At 32.0% G+C, this 20,443-nt stretch overlaps 5 protein-coding genes across 5 annotated transcripts; all 5 read left to right on the top strand.

Annotated features, from left to right (window-relative positions):
• Positions 1–549: 549 nt before the first annotated feature.
• On the top strand, positions 550–1,071 carry LOC114375462. Its single transcript, XM_028333241.1, has one exon. The coding sequence runs from the start codon at positions 639–641 to the stop codon at positions 909–911; it is 273 nt and encodes a 90-aa protein (XP_028189042.1). The 5' UTR covers positions 550–638; the 3' UTR covers positions 912–1,071.
• A 918-nt stretch (positions 1,072–1,989) lies between these two features.
• On the top strand, positions 1,990–2,643 carry LOC114375611. The gene has a single exon (XM_028333441.1). The coding sequence runs from the start codon at positions 2,161–2,163 to the stop codon at positions 2,431–2,433; it is 273 nt and encodes a 90-aa protein (XP_028189242.1). The 5' UTR covers positions 1,990–2,160; the 3' UTR covers positions 2,434–2,643.
• Positions 2,644–8,765: 6,122 nt separating this feature from the next.
• LOC114374766 lies at positions 8,766–9,368 on the top strand. Its single transcript, XM_028332440.1, has one exon. It carries the CDS (start codon positions 8,935–8,937, stop codon positions 9,199–9,201), a length of 267 nt encoding a protein of 88 aa, XP_028188241.1. The 5' UTR covers positions 8,766–8,934; the 3' UTR covers positions 9,202–9,368.
• A 1,959-nt stretch (positions 9,369–11,327) lies between these two features.
• Positions 11,328–15,140, top strand: LOC114374009 (vesicle-associated protein 4-2-like). Its single transcript, XM_028331591.1, has 7 exons — positions 11,328–11,844; positions 12,371–12,441; positions 12,959–13,040; positions 13,127–13,245; positions 14,262–14,339; positions 14,422–14,541; positions 14,818–15,140. The coding sequence occupies exons 1-7, from the start codon at positions 11,577–11,579 to the stop codon at positions 14,875–14,877; spliced, it is 798 nt and encodes a 265-aa protein (XP_028187392.1). The 5' UTR covers positions 11,328–11,576; the 3' UTR covers positions 14,878–15,140.
• Positions 15,141–19,588: 4,448 nt separating this feature from the next.
• On the top strand, positions 19,589–20,225 carry LOC114373673. Its single transcript, XM_028331186.1, has one exon. The coding sequence runs from the start codon at positions 19,684–19,686 to the stop codon at positions 19,963–19,965; it is 282 nt and encodes a 93-aa protein (XP_028186987.1). The 5' UTR covers positions 19,589–19,683; the 3' UTR covers positions 19,966–20,225.
• The last annotated feature ends 218 nt before the right edge of the window (positions 20,226–20,443 follow it).

The raw sequence follows: 20,443 nt of genomic DNA, 5'->3' as shown, positions 1-20,443 counted from the left end.
GATTAAACTAAAATATTTTAGGTTTAACTAAGTTCTTATCACTTAAAATGTTATGATTCTTTGATTTCTTATTAATATTTTTATATGATCTTTCATAAAATAAATTATAAAAAAATTACCCTTCCATTCGTATGTTTATCTTTTACTCAATTCTTCTAAATATCGTGTTTTTTTTTTAATTTTGAAGATTAAATAAAAAAACTCACAATAATGAAGTTAAATGAAATGAAAAGTTAAATAATAAAGAAAAATATTTTATTAAATATCCATTTAAAAAATAAAAAATGGAAGTAGAAAAAAACTGAAAAAATTTGTAGAAAATATAACTAATCTAGTATTTTGACTAAGAATAAAAAAAATCTTGTAATTTGAGTAATTTATTATCTGTGGTCCAAGGTCCAAGTGAATGTCCCCATTCATCCCATTATTACGCTGCCGCATGTTTTTTCCTTTTAATCTCCGAAACCGCTTAGATACAGCCTCTGGTTTCTCCAAATTAAACTTTTTTTCACCAAACCACAAGCACATAGTGGCTAGTAACATATATACTTTACTCCTCTCTATAAATAAGAGTACATCTTAATTATAAGAGTACATCTTTATATCTGTGAACTGTGAACATCATCATCACAATTAAGATGAGTAGTGCAACAAGCAAGGCTTGGATTGTGGCAGCGAGTGTTGGAGCCGTGGAGGCTTTGAAGGACCAGCTGGGTGTGTGCAGGTGGAACTATGTTTTGAGATGTGCTCAGCAGCACATGAAAAACCACTTTAGATCCTTGTCTCAAGCAAAAAATGTTTCTTCTTCATCTGCTCTTGTTGCAAGCAAATTAAAGGGTGATGAGAAGGCTAAAAAGGCTGAAGAGTCCTTGAGGACTGTCATGTACTTAAGCTGCTGGGGTCCTAACTGATCTTAAAGGAGAGAGATTTTCTTAATTGCTGGGGATTAATTGTGATTTGAAATGAATATTGCTTTGTGTAAATAGAGATATGATAGATTGTATGAAAATTGTAATGCCAAACAATATTAATTAATATACTATTCAATGATGAAAGTGTCTTCATCAGATATATCTATGCTTCTCTTGTAACAGAAACAAGCAGTTTAATTGTAAATCAGATATATTAATTTTAATCATAATATTATTTATGATTTATTATTTGTTGTCATTAATTAAAATGATAAAAAAAATATTCCAGGCTGCAAAAAATTTTAGTGATGATATTATAGAAAATAGAATTCAAATAGAATTTTTTTATAAGTTTAAAATTCAAAATAATAATTTTAAATTAAAAAAATTATCATACAAAATTGTTAACACATTTATTAATACATTAATGCAAGGTCAAGTTGAATACTACCTTATATCATTAAAAATTTATTTCCAAAACTTTTTCTTACTAATATTTTTTTTCTTTTTTTACGAATAAAAATTCTTAAGACTTACTACTTAGTTCAGTAATGAGAGGGAGACCTACATAAATGTAAAATAGAGATAGATATCGAAAATTGTTAAAACAAATAATTTGGTATTTAAATATCTTAATTAAGGTCTAGATTTGAAAATGAAATTGCAACTAAAAATATGACTTTATTGGCCAATCCAGATTAATTAAGTGTAAAATAACCATACAGATAGATTCCTTTTGGCTAAGTTTGGATTATTCAATTCAATTAATGCCTTGAAATTAAGAAGTAACAAGAAACCAAGTGGATTGATTCTCTGCGCAGAAACCGGGGTCGATCTAGCATTAATTGGTTTTATGAAAGATATAAAACGGGGTACCCACGTTGTCTTTTACTCAAGCACAAGAATCTCCACGTGTAACTTAATCTTTGCTCTGCAATGCAACTGGTGGCAACGTGGCACATAAATAACAGACAGGTGGCCCTGCAGTGTAACAGTAAAACAGGATACTGAGCAATTAAAAACCATTTCATTTTCCCCCAAAAAAAATCGCATTTTCTTTTAAGACCGACTTTTGCATCCCTATATATGTCTACCCTTTCACTCCATTTCTTCAATCAAAACCAAAAACTACATATCTGCTAGTATTTCCTTCTAATACATAGTGAGTTACACTATTATCAACTTGAGGTTGTGAAGAATATTAAGAGTGTGTCACATCACTTTTACTACATTTACTTGCAAGAAATCGATGATGAGTTCAAGTAGGAGAGCATGGACTGTGGCGATTAGTGTTGGAGTTGTGGAGACCTTGAAGGACCAAGGCCTCTGCAGATGGAATTCGGCTTTCAAGTCAGCTCAACAAAGTGTGAAAAGCCATCTTAGATCTTTGTCACAGGCAAAGAAGCTCTCTTCTTCATCTTCTGCTATGCTTTCTAGCACACTGCAGCATGGAGAGAAGGCCAAGCATTCAGAAGAATCCTTGAGGACCGTCATGTACTTAAGTTGCTGGGGTCCCAACTGAAGGAAGAGAAACACAATGGAGAAAAAACAGACCTGTTTTTTGAATCTAGACCATGAAGAAATTGTGCCTAGAGAATGAGATTCTCCTTTCCTTTTTGGCTTGTATCCTTTCATGTATATTACTATTATTATTGTAATTATTTGTTCATTGTGACAAATTGGTGTAATCACTAATCATGATGAATATTAACTCACAGTCAAATTTCAACTATATCGAAAGGTTTCGTTAATACTAAATTACTAATAACCTTACTCGTTTATTTTTTTTTTCACAATGTCTCAGTTATTACCTGTCTCCCTTTTAATAAAATATCAATATGTGTTAGTTAGTTTGTTGAAAGTTAGTTTAGTTGGTTGAAACTAGTTGTAGTTAGTTAGTTTAATTTGTTGGTAGTTGTTGTTATAAGTGATTATACATAACCATCTCTATAACTTTTAGCATTGATTTAATATACAAAATTTTATTCAGTTTTCTATTTACTTTTTTCCCTAGCTTTCCTTGCAAGTTTTCTTGGTTAGCTTTGTATTCAACAATGGCAAGCACGAGATTTATAATGGTATCAAAGCATTTCCATTGAAGTGCTCTGCTGCACAACTCCCTGGCCTTGAATTTTAGTCCTTTTTCTTTTGATTCCTTCATCATGACCAACGATTCCTCTTCACAAGACCAATCCTTGAATGTTCATAGTCCATACTACCTTCATCCAGGAGAAAATCCTACAATTGCATTGGTTTCTCCATTTATTGATCCGACAAACTACAACTCATGGAGTTGTTCGATGCTTACTGCATTAAGCGCAAAAAATAAAGTCAAACGTAGATGGATAATGGTGATTTCTTGACTTGTCCACTCGATTACACCCTCGATAAGGCAGAGTATCTTATGGATGGATAATGCTAGAGACATTTGGAATACAGTCAAGATACTCACAAGGAGATCTGCTGAGAATTTCAGAGTTGCAGCAAGAAATGGTTTCTACAAGACAAGGTGATCAAAGCATTACAGATTACTTCACAAAATTGAGAGTTATTTGGGATGAATTGGAAAGTTACAAGCCTTATCCAACATGTTCATGTAATTCAAAGTGCGTATGTGATGCTTTTACTAGTGTCATGGAAAGAAAGCAACAAGATCATGTAATGCAGTTCCTTAGAGGTTTAAATGATCAGTTTAGTATTGTGAGATCCAATGTATTGATGATGGACCCATTACCAAACATATCCAAGGTTTTCTCATATGATGTTTAGTGGGAAAGACAGATCAATAACAATTAATTAACAAGAAGCATGAGTCTGATCAATGCAATAGGCAACAATTCATTGAATTTTGGGCATTCATGCACTTATTGTGGGAAAGATAATCACACTATTGATGGATTTTATAAGAAGAATGGTAATTCCTCAGAATTATGCTTCTAGAGGACAAAAGGGAACTCAAAGCAATCCTGGCAGAGGAAATTTAGGAGCAAAAGAAAACAAGGTCTACACATATTGTGGTTTTTCTAACCATATTGTTGATGATTGTTATAGGAAGCATGGGTACCCACCTGGACACAAACTTTACAAGGTTCAAAGTCTAAACATCAATAATGTAAGTGTTATAAGAGAAGAAGGTGATGGCTTACCCTTAGATCGAAATCAAGAGACAAAAAATAAAGATGTGAGATTAACTACCTAGCAATATAAAGCCTTGATGTTATTACTGCAACAACAAGCTCCAGCCCAAAACAATTCACAAGTAAATCAGATTGGTACAGTTACTAACAAAGGTAGTATACTATTTGCTACTTGTAATGTTAGCAAGACTAGCCAAGATTAATGGATTCTTGATTCTGGAGCCACACATTATGTCATAGCCTTCTTATATTTATTTTCTTTATGTAAGAAAATAAAACCTATAATAGTTAAGCTTCCTAATGGCCATATGGTTACTGCAACCCTTGTAGGCAAAATTAAAAATACTCAATTTTTGTATCTGGAAAAAGTTTTATACATTCCTAGTTTTCAATATAACTTGATTTCAGTATATAAACTGGTTTCTTCCTTGCCTTGCAAACTAACATTTATGAATGATAAATGTTTTATCTAGGATATGAACTACTAAAAGATTGGTACAGTTGAGATGGTGGAAGGACTTTATAGACTCAAGATGATTCCATTCAAGTCTAAGTACAAGTTTGATTTTGTTAATTCTAGTATTTCCAATGTTTCTGCCTTTTCATGTAATAGAATACCTATAGATCTATGACATTATAGACTTGGTCATCCATCTTTAGAAAGATTATTGTTATTAAAACAATTTTATCCTATACTTACATCAGATAAGCAATTTGTGTGTGAAACCCGTCATCATTCAAAATAGAAAAGATTATCATTTCCTAGTAGTGAATTGCATTCTTCTTGTGCTTTTGATCTTATACATGTTGATATCTAGGGTCCTTGCAATGTAACTTCATTAAATGGTTGCAAGTATTTTCTTACTATAATAGATGATTACTCAAGGTTTGTTTGGGTTTTTCTCATGCATTCAAAGGCTAAGACATAATCTCATTTAAAGAATTTTGTTGCCAATGTTGAAAGGCAGTTTGAGTCAAAAGTGAAAGTGATTAGATCAGGTAATGGATTAGAGTTTATCATGAAACAATTTTATGATTATGGTATTGTGCATCAAACTAATTGTATTGAAACACCCCAACAGAATGACATTGTTGAAAGAAAACATCAACATTTTCTCAATGTGGTTCAATCTTTGTTATTTCAATCAAATCTTCCAACTGTCTTTTGGTCCTATGCATTGGTTCACTTTATTGTTCTTATCAATTGCATGCCCTCTCCCTTTCTTAGCAATTATACTCCCTATGAAAAATTACATGGAAGCATCTATGATATTGAGTCTTTAAGAGTGTTTGGGTGTTTATGTTTTTCTAATACTCTAGCAGCTAAAAGAAAGAAACTAGATCCTAGGGCTGTCACTTTTGTATTTCTGGGTTTTAAGCCAAACACCAAAGGATTCATTATTTTTTAACTTAAAACCAAGGTTGTTTCTATCTCTAGGAATGTGATCTTCTATGAGTATTGTTTTCCATTCATTGGCCAAGACAAACCTGATCCTATCATTGTCCTTTCTATTCCTTTTTCTCAATGCATTGATCAATCTGAGGGTGTCTCATCAAAATTACCAATTGATCATATCATGCCTGTGTCAAATAATAATGATTCTGATCCCTTGACTTTAGAGCAACCCTCTAATATAACCAGAAGATCTTTGAGACAGACACACAGACCAAGCAAGTATAAAGATTTCTATGTTTCATACTCATCTTCAATTGTGGTCAGTTATTTTTGCGGGTACTTGTCTTTATCCTCTTAATTTTTTTCTTTCCTATAGCAGATTGTCTCTATCATTTTATCCATTACACAAAGTCTTGAACCTTGGACCTATAATGAAGCTTCTAAGGATCCTGTCTAGATAGAGGCAATGAATGCAAAGATTAATGCTTTAGAACTTAATGATACTTGGGTTTTGACTGATCTGCCTCAACATAAGAATGTTGTTAATTGGAAATGGGTGTATAAGATAAAGAACAAATTAGATGGGTCAGTGGAAATACATAAGGCAAGGTTAGTGGCCTAGGACTACACTTAAGTGGAAGGGCAAGATTACTTACACATCCTTTCTCCAGTGACCAAGCTAACCACAATAAGAGTTTTATTGGCCTTAGTTGTTATCGATCAGTGGTATCTTAAGTAATTAGATGTAAATAATGTTTTCTTACATGGTGATTTGAATGAAGAGGTGTACATTATGCTTCCTCAAGGTATGTAGGTAGCTAAGCCTAGGCAAGTTTACAAGCTGCAAAGGTCCCTATATGGACTGAAACAAGCCAGCAGGCAGTGGTATGCCAGGTTGTCTTCCTTTATGATTTCACATGGGTACAAGCAATGTGCTTCAGATCATTCTTTGTTTCTCAAACATGGAATCTATGACTGCTCTGTTAGTTTATGTGGACAATATTGTTTTGTCAGGCAATGATTTGATTGAAATACAAGGTATTACACAACTGTTGGACAATGCTTTTAAGATAAAGGATTTAGGTGACTTGAGATACTTCTTAGGTTTTGAAGTAGCCAGAAAACCTGCTAGTATCAACTTGTGTCAAAGGAAGTATGCCTTAGACATTCTCAGTGATGCTGGTATGCTTGGATCTAAGCCAATATCTACTCCATCAGATTATGCTACTAAGATGCATCAACAATCAGGAACTCTTCTTTCAATGGAAGATGCTTCCTCTTTTAGAAGGTTAATTGAAAGACTGATCTATTTACTTGACTAATACAAGGTCAAATATCACTTACGATGTGCAACATCTAAGCCAATTTGTTGTTGCTTCCACCTCAACTCATCAACATGTTGTTGTTCAAATTCTCATATATATTAAGGGATCCCCAAGAGTAAGGATTTTCCTTTCTACTACAAGTAAAATTCATTTAAAGGGGTGTAGTGATTGTGACTGGGCTAGTTGCATTGACATCAAAAGGTCTATTACTGGTTATGCTACGTACATTGGTGACTCATTGATTTCATAGAAATCTAAGAAGCAAGTCACTGTATCCAGATGCTCATCAAAAGCTGAATACAAAGCACTAGCCAGTGTCATTTGTGAGCTACAGTGGCTTACCTATCTGCTGGAAGATTTCAAAGTAGACTTTCAACAACCTGCTACTTTGTATTGTGACAACAAATCTGCCCTTCGCATAGCCGTGAATCCAATGTTTCATGAAAGAACAAAACATATTGAGATTGACTGTCACATAGTTCGAGAGAAGGTGTTAAGTGGTCTTGTGAAGTTGCTTCCTATTCCTTCTACAAATCAATTAGATGATGTTTATACTAAAGTCCTAATGCCTGGTGCTTTTAAATTTCTGCATTTTAAACTAGGAATGAAAGTTAGTTTAGTTGGTTTGAACTAGTGGTAGTTAGTTAGTTTAGTTGGTATAAACTAGTGGTAGTTAGTTAGTTTAGTTGATTGGGAGTTAATTGTTGTTATAACTGATTATATATAATCATGGGTACAACTTTCAACATTGATTCAACATACAAAATTTCATTCATTGTTTCCTATTTTCTTTTTTCTCTAACTTTCCTTGCAAGCTTTCTTGGTTAACTCTGCATTCAACAATGGTAGACACAAGATTTATGGACTATATTGAAAGGTTTTGTTAATATTAAATTACTAATAACCTTACTGGTGTTTGTTTTTTTTTTTTTTTCAGAATGTGTCAGTTCTTACCGGTGTCCCTTCTAATAAAATATCTGCATGTTCTTTCTCAATTCATGCATTAGTCATGTGATTCTGCACCTATATATGAACCGATAATTTCTTTTAATTGAGCGATGATATAACATATTCTTTCTCAAAGGTAGCTAAAATATGATAGGCGCGATACCTAGTGGAGTGCATGAATTATATTATCATGCATATTATATATATATATATATATATATATATATATATATATATATATATATATATATATATATATATATATATATATACCACTTCTTATAATATTATTTTTGTTATTTTTATCACTTTTTATTTTTATATATTTTTACCTCATTTTTAGATAAATATTGTGCTGCATAAAATTAATTAATTAATATACAACTAAAATTTCTCAGATGGACACTATGATTCTACGAGAATCAATAGTGCCTTGTATAAAGTGTCATTCTTATTTACAGGGATATTATACTGAAAGTAGTAATTTTATAGTAAAAAAATTGAATAGTACAATAAATCGATTTACCTTTTCAGTAAAAAAAAAAGATATGTTTGTTTTTCTTGTTCTATAACATATACTTAAATTTATTTTGTTGTTAGATAGCTTTTATGTGAGTATATTAAATAAAAATAAATTTAAATTACTCAATAAAAAAACAAATAAGAAGCTACTTAATAATGTAGCATAAATAAATTCAAAATATGTTACATAGACAATAAACTCATTCACCTTGGAACCTCAATTATTAGATGCAAAACGAGTGAGAGTTGTCTTGATTTGGCAAGCAGGCCGCATAGTACCATAGTGAGTCCAACACTCGTGTGACAAAGATACGTGGTCCTAAAACTACGGATACATTGAACTTGATTCCAAATCTTACACACAACAAAACCACTGGCCTCACCAAAACCAGTAGCCAGCTAACTACAACTTTATGCCTGTGGTTTTTCCAAATATTTGGCCGTTTCCTTAGTTTAGCAAAATAATACTGACATCACATGTCAACTGTCAAGTGCTTCCCCTCTATATAATAACACCTTCATTTCAATTGCTCTCTCAAACTCAATCTAAAAATCTTGCTAGAGATTTCTTCCATTCATCACCACTAAGCCACACTAGACACTACAATCATTATCAAGTCCCATTTGGGTTATTTTTTGTCATTTAAAAAGAAAATCAAAGCAAGAGTTTCTTTGAAGAAGACTTGTACACAAAGATGAGTTCAAGCAGAACTTGGGCTGTGGCAGCCAGTGTTGGAGTTGTGGAGGCCTTGAAGGACCAGGGTCTGTGTAGGTGGAACAATGCTTTAAGATCAGCACAATATCAAGTGAAAAACCATGTGAGATCCTTGTCTCAGGCAAACAAGGTTTCTTCTTCCTCATCTTCTGCTGTGGTTTCTAGTAGATTAAAGGAAGAGGGTGCGAAGCAGTCAGAGGAATCATTGAGGACAGTCATGTACTTAAGTTGTTGGGGTCCCAACTAGAGTCATAAGGCAATTACTAAATAACTAAATATTTGATAGGGAAAGTTGGGGCAGAGATTTGTAGACTTGTAATGATGCTTGTTAATTAGCATTCAAAGTTGCGACAGATATTGATGTAAATCTTGATAAATGAAAAATAGAAGTGTTAACTGTTAAGCAATTCCAAATTTTATTTTTGTTAATACTTTTTTATTTATTTTTAACATTCTACACTCTCATATGATTAATGCTGCCTTTCAGGGGGTGAAACATCATTTGATCTTTCATTTCATTTTGTCTACTAAAACTTACTAGATTTAGGATTTTTTTTGGGTTACATGAGCTAAAAGACTAGATTTAGGATAAAAAAATGAAAGTACGAAATTATGAATGTGCTCTTTGAAGGTTTGATTACATTAAACCAATAGAACTGAAGTAGAATTTTTTTTAATGAATTTTTTAGTATGGATTTCATTCAACTTTAAACAAACGGTGTGATAGGAGGTTTTAAATAATTTACACAAAATTCTAAATTTAAACCTTTTATTGTTATTGATCATTAGACCTATTGTAAATAGAAAGAAAAAAAAAACAGTTTGAATTCAAGAAAAAAATAATCTTTGGGACAGATACCGTTGCTCAAGAAGGCCACAAACGAGTATCAGTGGATTTTCCCGTAATGTCAGTCTTAGCAAAATCACTTGCTAGTAATGCTCTACAACCATATTATATCATGACTAATAATAATATTGGATAGATTAAGCTAGAAGCAGCTTTTCTCTGTTCTTTTCAAGCACAAGGATGATAAAATTAAAAGGAGAGGAGAAAGAGACATGTCAATTTGCTAAAAGCACACATCCATGGCTAGATTTATTTCGTCCCTTTTTGTGGATAGATTTGAAGCCAAGTTTGATTGTGGATGCTGATTTTATTTTTGTTCTTATCTGAATTGCGTTTTGCTTGAAAAAGAAGAAATCAAAGCTCATCCTATACCTTCTCTGTTGTTACTATTAAGTGTTAACCACTAATAATGGATGATTTTATCAAATAAATTGTTGGAAAAAAAAGAAACACAAATTAAATGGCACATAATGCATATATCATTCGGCAGGCATTTACGCGAACATATATAATTTCATATTAAAATTTCACGTGATAAAATTATTTATAATATGTGTTTTAAATATTTATAAATTTTATTAGTTCTCCCTCAACAAATATTAAAAAAATACTTTTATAAAATTAATAAAAGAGAAGTAAATCCAAAACTTACACACGACCTATTCATTACATGTCAATTTGAGTAACCCCAATTCTGAAATATCGTGAGCAACTAATATTAAGAAACCTTTTAGAAAGTAAAGATTCCGATTTAATACATGACTATTTTAACATCCCAAGTAGTGCGTGTTTGCCTTGCCTCCAACTTACTTTTGCAAAAATTAAGGGTTGCTGTAGTGGTTATCAAATTAGTTTGGAGGATAAGAATGTGCATAAAATAAAATTTAGTGAGAGATCTTTCATTTGAATAATGTGTAAGTTTGCCAACCGATTAAGATTCTTCTTTTTGTATTTTGTTTCATTGGACAGTTGAATTTGTCTCTAAATTCACGATGACAATTTGGACGAAAAATCAAATATTCATTCTATTTTTTACTTTTTTATTTATTTTTTTTATCTTTTTTCATTTCTTACAAATTTTTTAATAATAATTGACAAATCATCTTTTATTTTAAATACTCTATTCACGTTTCTTATTTCTTTTTTTAATTTTCTATTCTATATATGTATTTTTAATTTCAATCCACACAGTGTAAAAGTAGACTTATTCAGAAATTACGAGTAGATACGGAAAAGGTGGGATACCAATCCTACATGTGAAAAGAAGTAGCAAATGATTGCAGAGACGGTAGAATCCAACCAACTGTAAAGTCCAGGAATCCATAACCAAACAATCGGATCTCAAACACACAAATCAAATGCACAATATTCGCACCATTGGGTCCGAACCCAATTGTGCATTTGTGCATTCCATTCCATCACAGTAAAATTGAATTGACACCCCCATTCCCTCGCTCTCTCTCTGCTACCAAATTGTCTCACTCATAAAGGTGCTAACCACTACGCAGTAACTACCACTGTTTTTGACAAAACTAGAAAAAAAAAAAAAAAAAGCTGTAAATCAACACACAACACAACACAACCAAAGCCAAAGGTCACATTCAACAACCTCGGCCTTACTACGTTTCAGTGCTTTTACCAACAGACACAACTTGTATTTTTGCTACAACTACCAAATCTACCTTCTGGCTCTTCACTTGTTATTTACTAGAAAGCTTGAAACTTTGCAGACAATTCTGAGACCCAGTTGCCGGAAGTGGCGGTTCCCAGTGGGAATGGAGGTGGAGACTGAAAAATCAGGGTCTGATGGGAAGGGTTGGAGTTTTTGTAGAATGCCATTTTGGCAAACAACTCACACTCCTTCTTCTTCTACTACTTCCATGTCTTACATGCACAATGTTCATCCGCAAAATCAGAATAACTTTCAATCTGTTGATAGATCCAGTCATCATTCTTCAACCACAGTTTCATCTATGGCCAAGTCTCTGCTCCCTACGAAGAGGAGGCTCCGTCTTGATCCTTCCAACAAGCTCTACTTTCCATGTATGTGTCTCTTGAAACTTGTTTGCTCATGGAATCTTTTTGGGAGGATTATCTTCTCATGAGTAATGTTATATGCTTTCTTACGATTTTTTTTATATTTTATAGAACAAAATGAAAAAGTAAATACATATAAATAATGTCTTGAAAACATAAAAAAAAATTATTCAATACTTACTAGATACAGCAAGCAGGAGGATTAGTATGAAGAGATTATAAGAAGATTTAGAATATTCATTTTTAGTTTGAATTTCTTGTGAAATTCATGTTTTGTTTTTAATTTGGTTTGTATCATTTTTATTCTCTAGAAGAGCCTTGTGAATGGGTTGTTCTATTCATAGTTATCATGGCTAACGTTCACATTTGTGCATTCTGTTTTTTTTTCCCCTTGCTTTATTGTTATGTTATATTTAAGGTAAGCTTTCTAATGATGGGTGGAAGTGGAATCAAGAATGTGATTTGTTTGCAGTGGATGTTAGGTTTGTCCTTGCCTGATATAATGTGACTTGACTTTGTTTTGATTTTGAAGATGAACCTGGTAAGCAAGTTAGGAGTGCAATCGCAATTAAAAACACTTTCAAGTCTCATGTAGCTTTCAAGGTGTGGTTTATGCTTCCAATTCTTTTTTTGTCATTACTTTGTTGTATTCAGAAATGATGTGTGACACAACATTATCATCATGTTACTCCATACGGTGAATTGGCGACTAATTTTGTCATTCATTGTATTCAACAAATGTAATAGGAAATTATAAATATTATGTGAGCAATGTTTCTTAGAGTCTAGACTGCCTCAACAGCTGTCACAAAACTGGAGAAGAAACTTTGCTTCTGAACATTGAGAAAGTTTTCATCGTGGGAGTTTTCCATTAAACAGTTTCAAAATCTTGGGAAAATTTTACTAAATTACTATAGTAAGTTAGTAACTAAATGATAGGAGATGTAACAGTTGATCATGACCATCTTCATATTGGGTTTCATGACATATTCTATAGGATGATATGAACACTTGTATTCTTGTACACTGCCTAGTTATATACTAATGCCCTTTTTTTTTGTTTCCAATATTTATCCTCTATTTAGGTTACGACTAATGTTGATGTTCTCTTTTGTCTTAGTTTCAAACAACTGCACCCAAGAGTTGTTATATGCGCCCTCCAGCTGGTATTCTTGCCCCTGGTGAAAGTATTATTGCCACCGGTAATTTTTGCTTCTATACTTGTGTGAAACATAGTCAAATGCTTAGAATTTGGTGAATCCTCTTACAACTCTTACATATTTGGCAGTATTCAAGTTTGTGGAGCCACCGGAGAACAATGAGAAACCAATTGATCAAAAAAGCAAGGTTAAGTTTAATATTATGAGCTTAAAAGTGCAAGGTGAAATGGACTATGTACCGGAACTGGTAAAGTATTATTGCTCCTTTCCATGATATCTTGCATCAACGTCATTGTAATTTTTATGTATATCTTTGCTTGTTTATGTAAGATGAAGTTAAAACTTTCTTTCTGTCCTTGCGCTAATTAAAGTTTTATGTCCTAAAATCCGCTTTTTTCTTTTTTGTGTGGAAAAACTGAAAAAATCAGTTTAACCCAAGATTTTTATCAAGAAAACTGAATCAACAAGAAAATTATATTCCATGTGACTTTTGTTGAATTTCTTAAGATAATTTTTGCTTATAAATAGTTCAAAGAGATTCCATTTTGTACAAATGGGAATTTGGCATGTGTGTTAGTTATTGGAAGTGGAAGGAGGCTCTGGAACCTTTATGTATTTCCATGACCTGATTTTACTTTCTTTCTGGAGACTTGAGTCAGTGTAGCTTATTTATTTGTTGTCTTCACATCTATATTAGATACTTTTGTGAGGTTGCTGTGACTAGTATTCTAACTTGTGTTACACTTGAATATATTCATGAACTTTTCCTGATTCTGTGCACACAATTATTGTCAGAACTTAATTTTATATGAACTGCCTTCTCCAGTGTATTCTACTCTCAATGCATTTCATTTAAGGTTTATGCTTAAGCTATTAAAAGTTAAATATCTTGTCAAACACTTTTTTATTGCTAGCATTACAACTTTTGACTAAATTCACTACACAACCTACTTACATTGCAATTGTCAAATTAAAGATATATAACAATGAAGAATACATTTCAAAAAGCCTTAAGCTGATTGAAAGTATTAGGTTTGACCTTATTCACAAAATCATTTTTCATAATTCATCTTTTGCAGCCGTGTCTTTCAATTCACAGATTTATTCCTGCAATGACAAATAAGCTAAGTTTATGTGCTTCAAATATGTTACTTTGAACATTTAGGACAAAGTGCTTTTGTTTCTAGCATAAATAGATCATGCATTCAGTATTGGAAGCAAATGGGAATCTAAAATGTATATGTCACATGATTGTTCCTACAGTTTGATGAGCAAAGAGATCAAGTGGCAATAGAGCAAATTCTGCGGGTTATTTTTCTGGACCCTGAAAAGCCTAGTCCTGTAAGACTATATATCTCAAACTTGTCATATAACCTCTACCATTTTATGTGGAGTTGTAATTGAAAGATGTTGTTTCTTAAAGGTCCTGGATAAGCTTAAACAAATGTTGGCTGAGGCCGACGCTGCACTTGAAGCGCGAAAGAAACCACTGGAGGAGAAAGGTCCTTGTGTTGCTGGGGAGGGCCTTGTTATAGATGAATGGGTTAGACACTTTTTTCAACACATTTTTTTGTTTGAATACATAGTATATGAACTGACAAAGTAAAGACATTTTATGTTGTCATCCAATCACAGAATATATGATAACTTTGTTCTCTTTTACAATAACTATCTCAAAAGTTATATTTACTGTGATTTTTTATTAATCGACCATGTAAATTTTTTATGCTAACATAGCATAGATGTTAAACTCTTCGTTTATATATTGGATGCTCTCTTTCCATATTTCTCATATTCTACTCTCTTGCTCCATATGTAGAAAGAAAGAAGAGAAAGATACTTGGCTCAACAGCAGGTCCAAGGTGTTGATTCAGTGTAAAGCATTTCTTTCTTCCTTTTTGTTGGGTCAAGCCCTTAATTATCTTCAATGTATGTTCTGAAATTGAATTCCTAGCTCACTGATCTGATCTGTCTCACGTGGTTGAGTGGCCTAGAAAGTTGCTATGAAGCAATAATGAAATCCTTTCATTTTTCTTTTCAATTATGTTTGTGATGTTAAATGCGAGTGAATTAATACTATAATCAGCTGTACTTAATTGTACTTTTACATCATAATCTATAATTTATACATATCTGGTTTTTTAGGAGTTATACTTATAGATAGCTTGTTTGTTTTAGAAGTATATGGAGTTTTCGTGTCTTCAACATATTTCTGCCTGCTTTAAAAAAATATATTTGCCTCTTTGAACGATGGATCAATATAATTAATTATATTAAAATAGTTTTGATATTGATAAGTCATTAGTTGTTCGTAGCCATTATTAATCAGGTGAGAGAAAACAAAGTTGGTAGGATCCATGGCGGCTATAACATCATAATCTCCTTATTCTTTGTTTATTACTACTAAGGATTCTTTTATTATTATTAGTATTATTATTAAACAATATATACAAAGCTTCAGCTTCATCCCTTGGAGATCAAATGAAATCAGAAATTTTATACTTCTTTTTTGTTAAAAAAAGAGGTTAGTGGTTTGAAGCTGTCAGGAAAGTTAATCAATAGAGTTAGGAGTCACTATCATTATAAATCTTTGTTTAGGGCATGTCATTATACATTAGTTGGGGACAGTGGAATGCGCATTTTAAACGATCTCCCATCTCTCCTTTGAGTTGGTGATACTTTTTTTGGTTTCATGATTTGGTTATACTAACATGGTAATGTTGCAAGTTTGCAACATTCCAGAAATAGAAATGCTTTGGCTTCTATCAGAATGTTTGCTTCCTTTGAATCCAAAGGGATCCAAGTCCATAGCTTCTGCATATTTTAGATGTTAGATGTGGTGAGACGTGAGAGTACTTAAACCATATTATTAAATTATTTACTAACACGTACTATATTAATTATATCTGGTTGTACAAGTATTATAAACGAAATTAAAAGCTTTCATTTAAAAAGATTTGGTCTTAATTTCTGAAAAACAAAGGTAATTGCTGGTAAAAAGTTAACAATAGTGCTGATTCAAAAAAAATAGTAATTGGCCCAAAATAGCAAGGGTTATTATTATTATTTTAGAAAAGCAAGGATTATTATTATTATTAAACAATGTATATAATATCACTTCACTTGGAGATCAAATGAAGAGATTTCATACTTCTTTTTCTGTTAAGGCAAAGAAGCTAGTGGTTTGAATCAGTCAGGACAATTAATTAATAGATAATTAGCTAGCAGTCACTGTCATATTCTACATACCTTTTTTAGGGGCATGTCATTATATATCTTTAATATAGTATATACATGCTGATTTAACAGGTAATCTAGTCTTTTAAGATTCACAAAGTGGGCAGGTCCACTTAAAAAAGTGAGCATATCTACTTTCTCTAAAGTACAATATTTAAGTGCCTGTTATTATGGCGTATCATGATGTTAAATCCTGAGGTTACCATAACTGTTGATGGAGCAGCAGCTATGCCATGTGAAGTAGAGAGTATTAGATGTTGTAGAAGAATAATTATTGATGTGTTTTTATTAAACAATTTAGTGCTCGTTTGTTTTGAATCTTAATTGTGGTGGCATACATTACAATGTAAAATTATATTAAGTTAGTTTGAATAAAATTGAGCCTGAATTTTTTAAGTATAATCTTGGTTCCAAGTCTTATAAATAAAAAATAAAAATAAAAACGCTATTTGAAAATGAGACTATAGTAAAGATTGTCAATTATGTTTTTTTTATATATAAAAATTAGTTATCCACTTTATACTTATAATATGTTAATAAAAAAAAAACATTTCATTACTGAATGAATGGCAAGGATCATCTCTTGCTTAAATTCCCAACATGTTGGACAAAAGATAAAAATCCATTCTTCTTCCCAATTCCTCTTTGCGGGCGAGTGAATCATAAAACAATAAAGCCCTTTAGACGACGTTAAATCATGATATAATATTTAGATTTCATGTTCAAAGGACTCGAGTGAAGTAAAAAGTTAGAGATGTTATAATAATAATAATAATAATAATATTTTCATTGAACAATTCAGGATTTATTTAGTAAAAATAATTTGATAAGTCAGCTGAAAACTTAAATGTCATTAGAAAAGGCCATACTGGGTATAAATATTGACAAGCTAATTTGAAAGCCAAAGGTTGTTAAACTATTTTATTATATTACAAATATTTTATAAAATTAGCTATTAAATTTGATAGCAAATGTAAAATGACAAAAGATGTTTATTTGATTTTTTATATTTTAAATTTTACAGACTATATTTTTAGGTAATTATAGTTTTAAGTTTTTTATTTAATTTTATAATTTTTGTTCAAACACTAAATATTTATTAAAAAATTAAAATGAATAGCATAATAGTTCAAATAAATAGTGTATTATTAAATGTGGAAATTTATTATAGTGGTAAAACTGTGATATTAAATAATTTCATTAAAATTTTGATGGTAAAGAAAATAAAATAAAAATTTGGAGGAAGCATAGACTGCGGGTTTTGGATTATTGGAATCACGGAATATGATGAAGGGCATATAATTGATTCGTTCTCAAAGCATAAAATGGTGAAGCTTAAGATTCATTGCACATAAATAGGTCATTTTCAATTCATCCTCTACAAAACAACGTTCTTTCTTACAATTCTAGTGGCTTCATGTGCATGGATTTTGGACCTGAAAATATGTCGTTGTAAAACCAGCTACTCAACTTGTCCTCTATCTGAACGTGTGCATCCAAGTACAAACGAAACTAGCTAGGTTTTACAAGTTCATTTTGCAAGGTACACGTAGCATGTTTAAATCCTGAATATATATGGTTGCATCAAATACTCATATAAAGAATTATATTGTTTATGATAATTTCATTTGATTCAAATAAAAATAATAATAAAAAATACGTATAGACTAAAAGAAAAAGAATACTATTTATTTAATGAAACATTTTTTTTTCCAAATCACATCTATCTTTTAAAAAAGAAAATTTCATTCAACTCTGCAATCACAAAGCTCATCTAACCATTTGGTTTTAGTATATATATGACTTATAATAAACAAGGTTATATTTAGCAAATTTTAAACCAATAAATCCTATTTAAACAAATTTTTATATACCAATAACACAATATGACTGAATCATGTTTGAATATTTTAGAGTTTCAAAGCATATCTAATGATTGACAGTTAAAGAAGTTATCAACTATTGATTCATAAAAAACCATAATCCAAGCATACTACAAATATATGTAAATTGAAGGTGCAAAATTAGTTGACTTGTACTATTATTTTCCCTCGTAAACCACCCCAATAAGAGATTGACAAGTATAATGGAGTGGTGCTGACAGAGAGGATGATAATGAACTTGGCAGTGTCCATGGAGCCATGCACTCGCACGTGATGCCCTTCCTGAGCCCATAAACAAATGGATCATTCATCGGACTGCAGGCCCATCATCCCTCAAACTTCAACGCGTCGTTGCCACAGTTCAACGCACAACACGTATACAATCAAATCAATTTAAAAAAAAATGGGTAAAAGAAAAAGTGGTCCTGCCAAGAAGGACGAAATTACCCCTGCATAAAACACCAATACTTCCTGAGCCAGAGTCTTTGAAACGGACAAAGAAGGTGGGACCCACGCCCCGTGAAGAATGGAAGAGAGAGAATAAAGATAAGAAAAAAAGAAAAAAGAGAGGGACATTCATGTCAGGAAAATGAATGATCACTGAATTACAATTGGAGAAACAAAAGATGAGTCATGAGTGACAATTATGTCTCTTTCGGATAAGTCCACCACCTGTTTCCTGGAACCACCACTCCTCTCTCTCACTAATTGCATTTAACTCTCACTCTTAATATTAAATTCAAGCCTTAATTAATTACACTATTGCAGTCGTTTCTACTTTCTCACTTTTACAAGTTTTCTTTATTTTTATTTTCTTTCAAATTTGATCCTGTTAACTTTTTATGCAATATCTTCTACTACGTATTATTTTAGCTGTACAATCTTGATCACTTTATTAATTTAATATCTATGTTTAATATAAAAAAGTAACATAAAAACACAATAGTGTCATGTACTTGTAACTGTATTCACATGTAAAATACGAAATTAACATTTTTCTTAAATATTAAATGTTAAATTAACGGATTAATTAAAATTATATAGTTAAAATAATAGAGAATTAAATTTGTAAAACAAAAATACAATTATTTTAATTTCAACAAAAAATTAATGTTTATAATTTTCATATATCAAAAGTGATGTGATTTTAATCTTTCAATAAGTTTAAAAACTAAAAATATGTTATTAAATAAAAATGTATTTGATTTTTATTTATTTATTTAATACTATCTTGCTAAAACAATGGAAAGATTTACAAGAAATATAGTAGTATTAGTGAATCTAAGTACATGCACATCATCTATTTATTATTTTATTAAATACTTTACAATGATACACGAAATCTATAATATGGATTAATTAACAAAAAGAGATAAGTGTTTTGGTAGACAATGGGACCCACCAGCAATGAGTATTATACAGAAAATCATATCCCAAGTGGTTCTCATTTCCTCTATAAATTACCTTTTCCTCATCCCTTTTATTTCACTACTAACGTTTCTCTGAATTGTGTTGTGTTGCAAACAGAAAGGAAAAAAGAAGAAAATAAGAGAAAGAAGAAAAATATGAGTTACTTGAATCGTGTTTGGATGGCGGCAACGGTGGCGGTAGCGCAAGGCCACACCGATCCCGGCCACAAGTGCAAGACGGCGCTCAACTCCATCCACCACAACCGGAGCCGCCTCTTCTCCGGCGGAGCCCTGTCTGATCTCCGGCCGCTGTCCGGCGTCGTTGGACCTGACGTCGCTGGCGCGGCAGCGGGGAGCTCCGACGCGAAGAATAGGGTGAGCCAAGCCGATGACTCTCTGAGGAAAGTGATGTACTTTAGTTGCTGGGGTCAGGGCTGAACCACACGTGATGAACGGTGGAGATTAAAGTAGTCGCCGGAGAAAGTGAACCGGGTCTGTTTTCGGGTCGGGTTCGGATCTGAGTTGACCTGGCCGAGTCTGATCGGATGACTCGGTTGGAGAAAAAAACTTGGAATGTTCTGATCTTGTAAATAGGTTATGTATGTGTATAGAGGATATGGGTTTTTTCTCACTCACAAGAGTAGATGATGACGATGAGATCTGATATTAATAAGAATACCTAAACTTATACGAACTCACTCTGCTTCCATTTTATTAATCGTCAATTTCGGGTAAAATTAAACAAAATAACTTCTAATTATAGAGATGCCTTTACCAATAATTTCTGAAGTATTGTATTTTTTTCTTCTTATCTGAAGCAGATTGTATTTTTCAAATCAAGGTTTGAGTTGAAGGGTCCTTTCCGAAACAGTTTTTACTTCAAGGAAAACAAATCTGATAATGAATCAATAACGAT

This window comes from Glycine soja, chromosome 11 (assembly GCF_004193775.1).
Source record: "Glycine soja cultivar W05 chromosome 11, ASM419377v2, whole genome shotgun sequence".
In the NCBI taxonomy this organism is placed as follows: Eukaryota; Viridiplantae; Streptophyta; class Magnoliopsida; order Fabales; family Fabaceae; genus Glycine; species Glycine soja.
The sequence above is the reverse complement of the archived record's forward strand: the minus strand, read 5'-3'. Positions and strand labels throughout refer to the sequence as shown.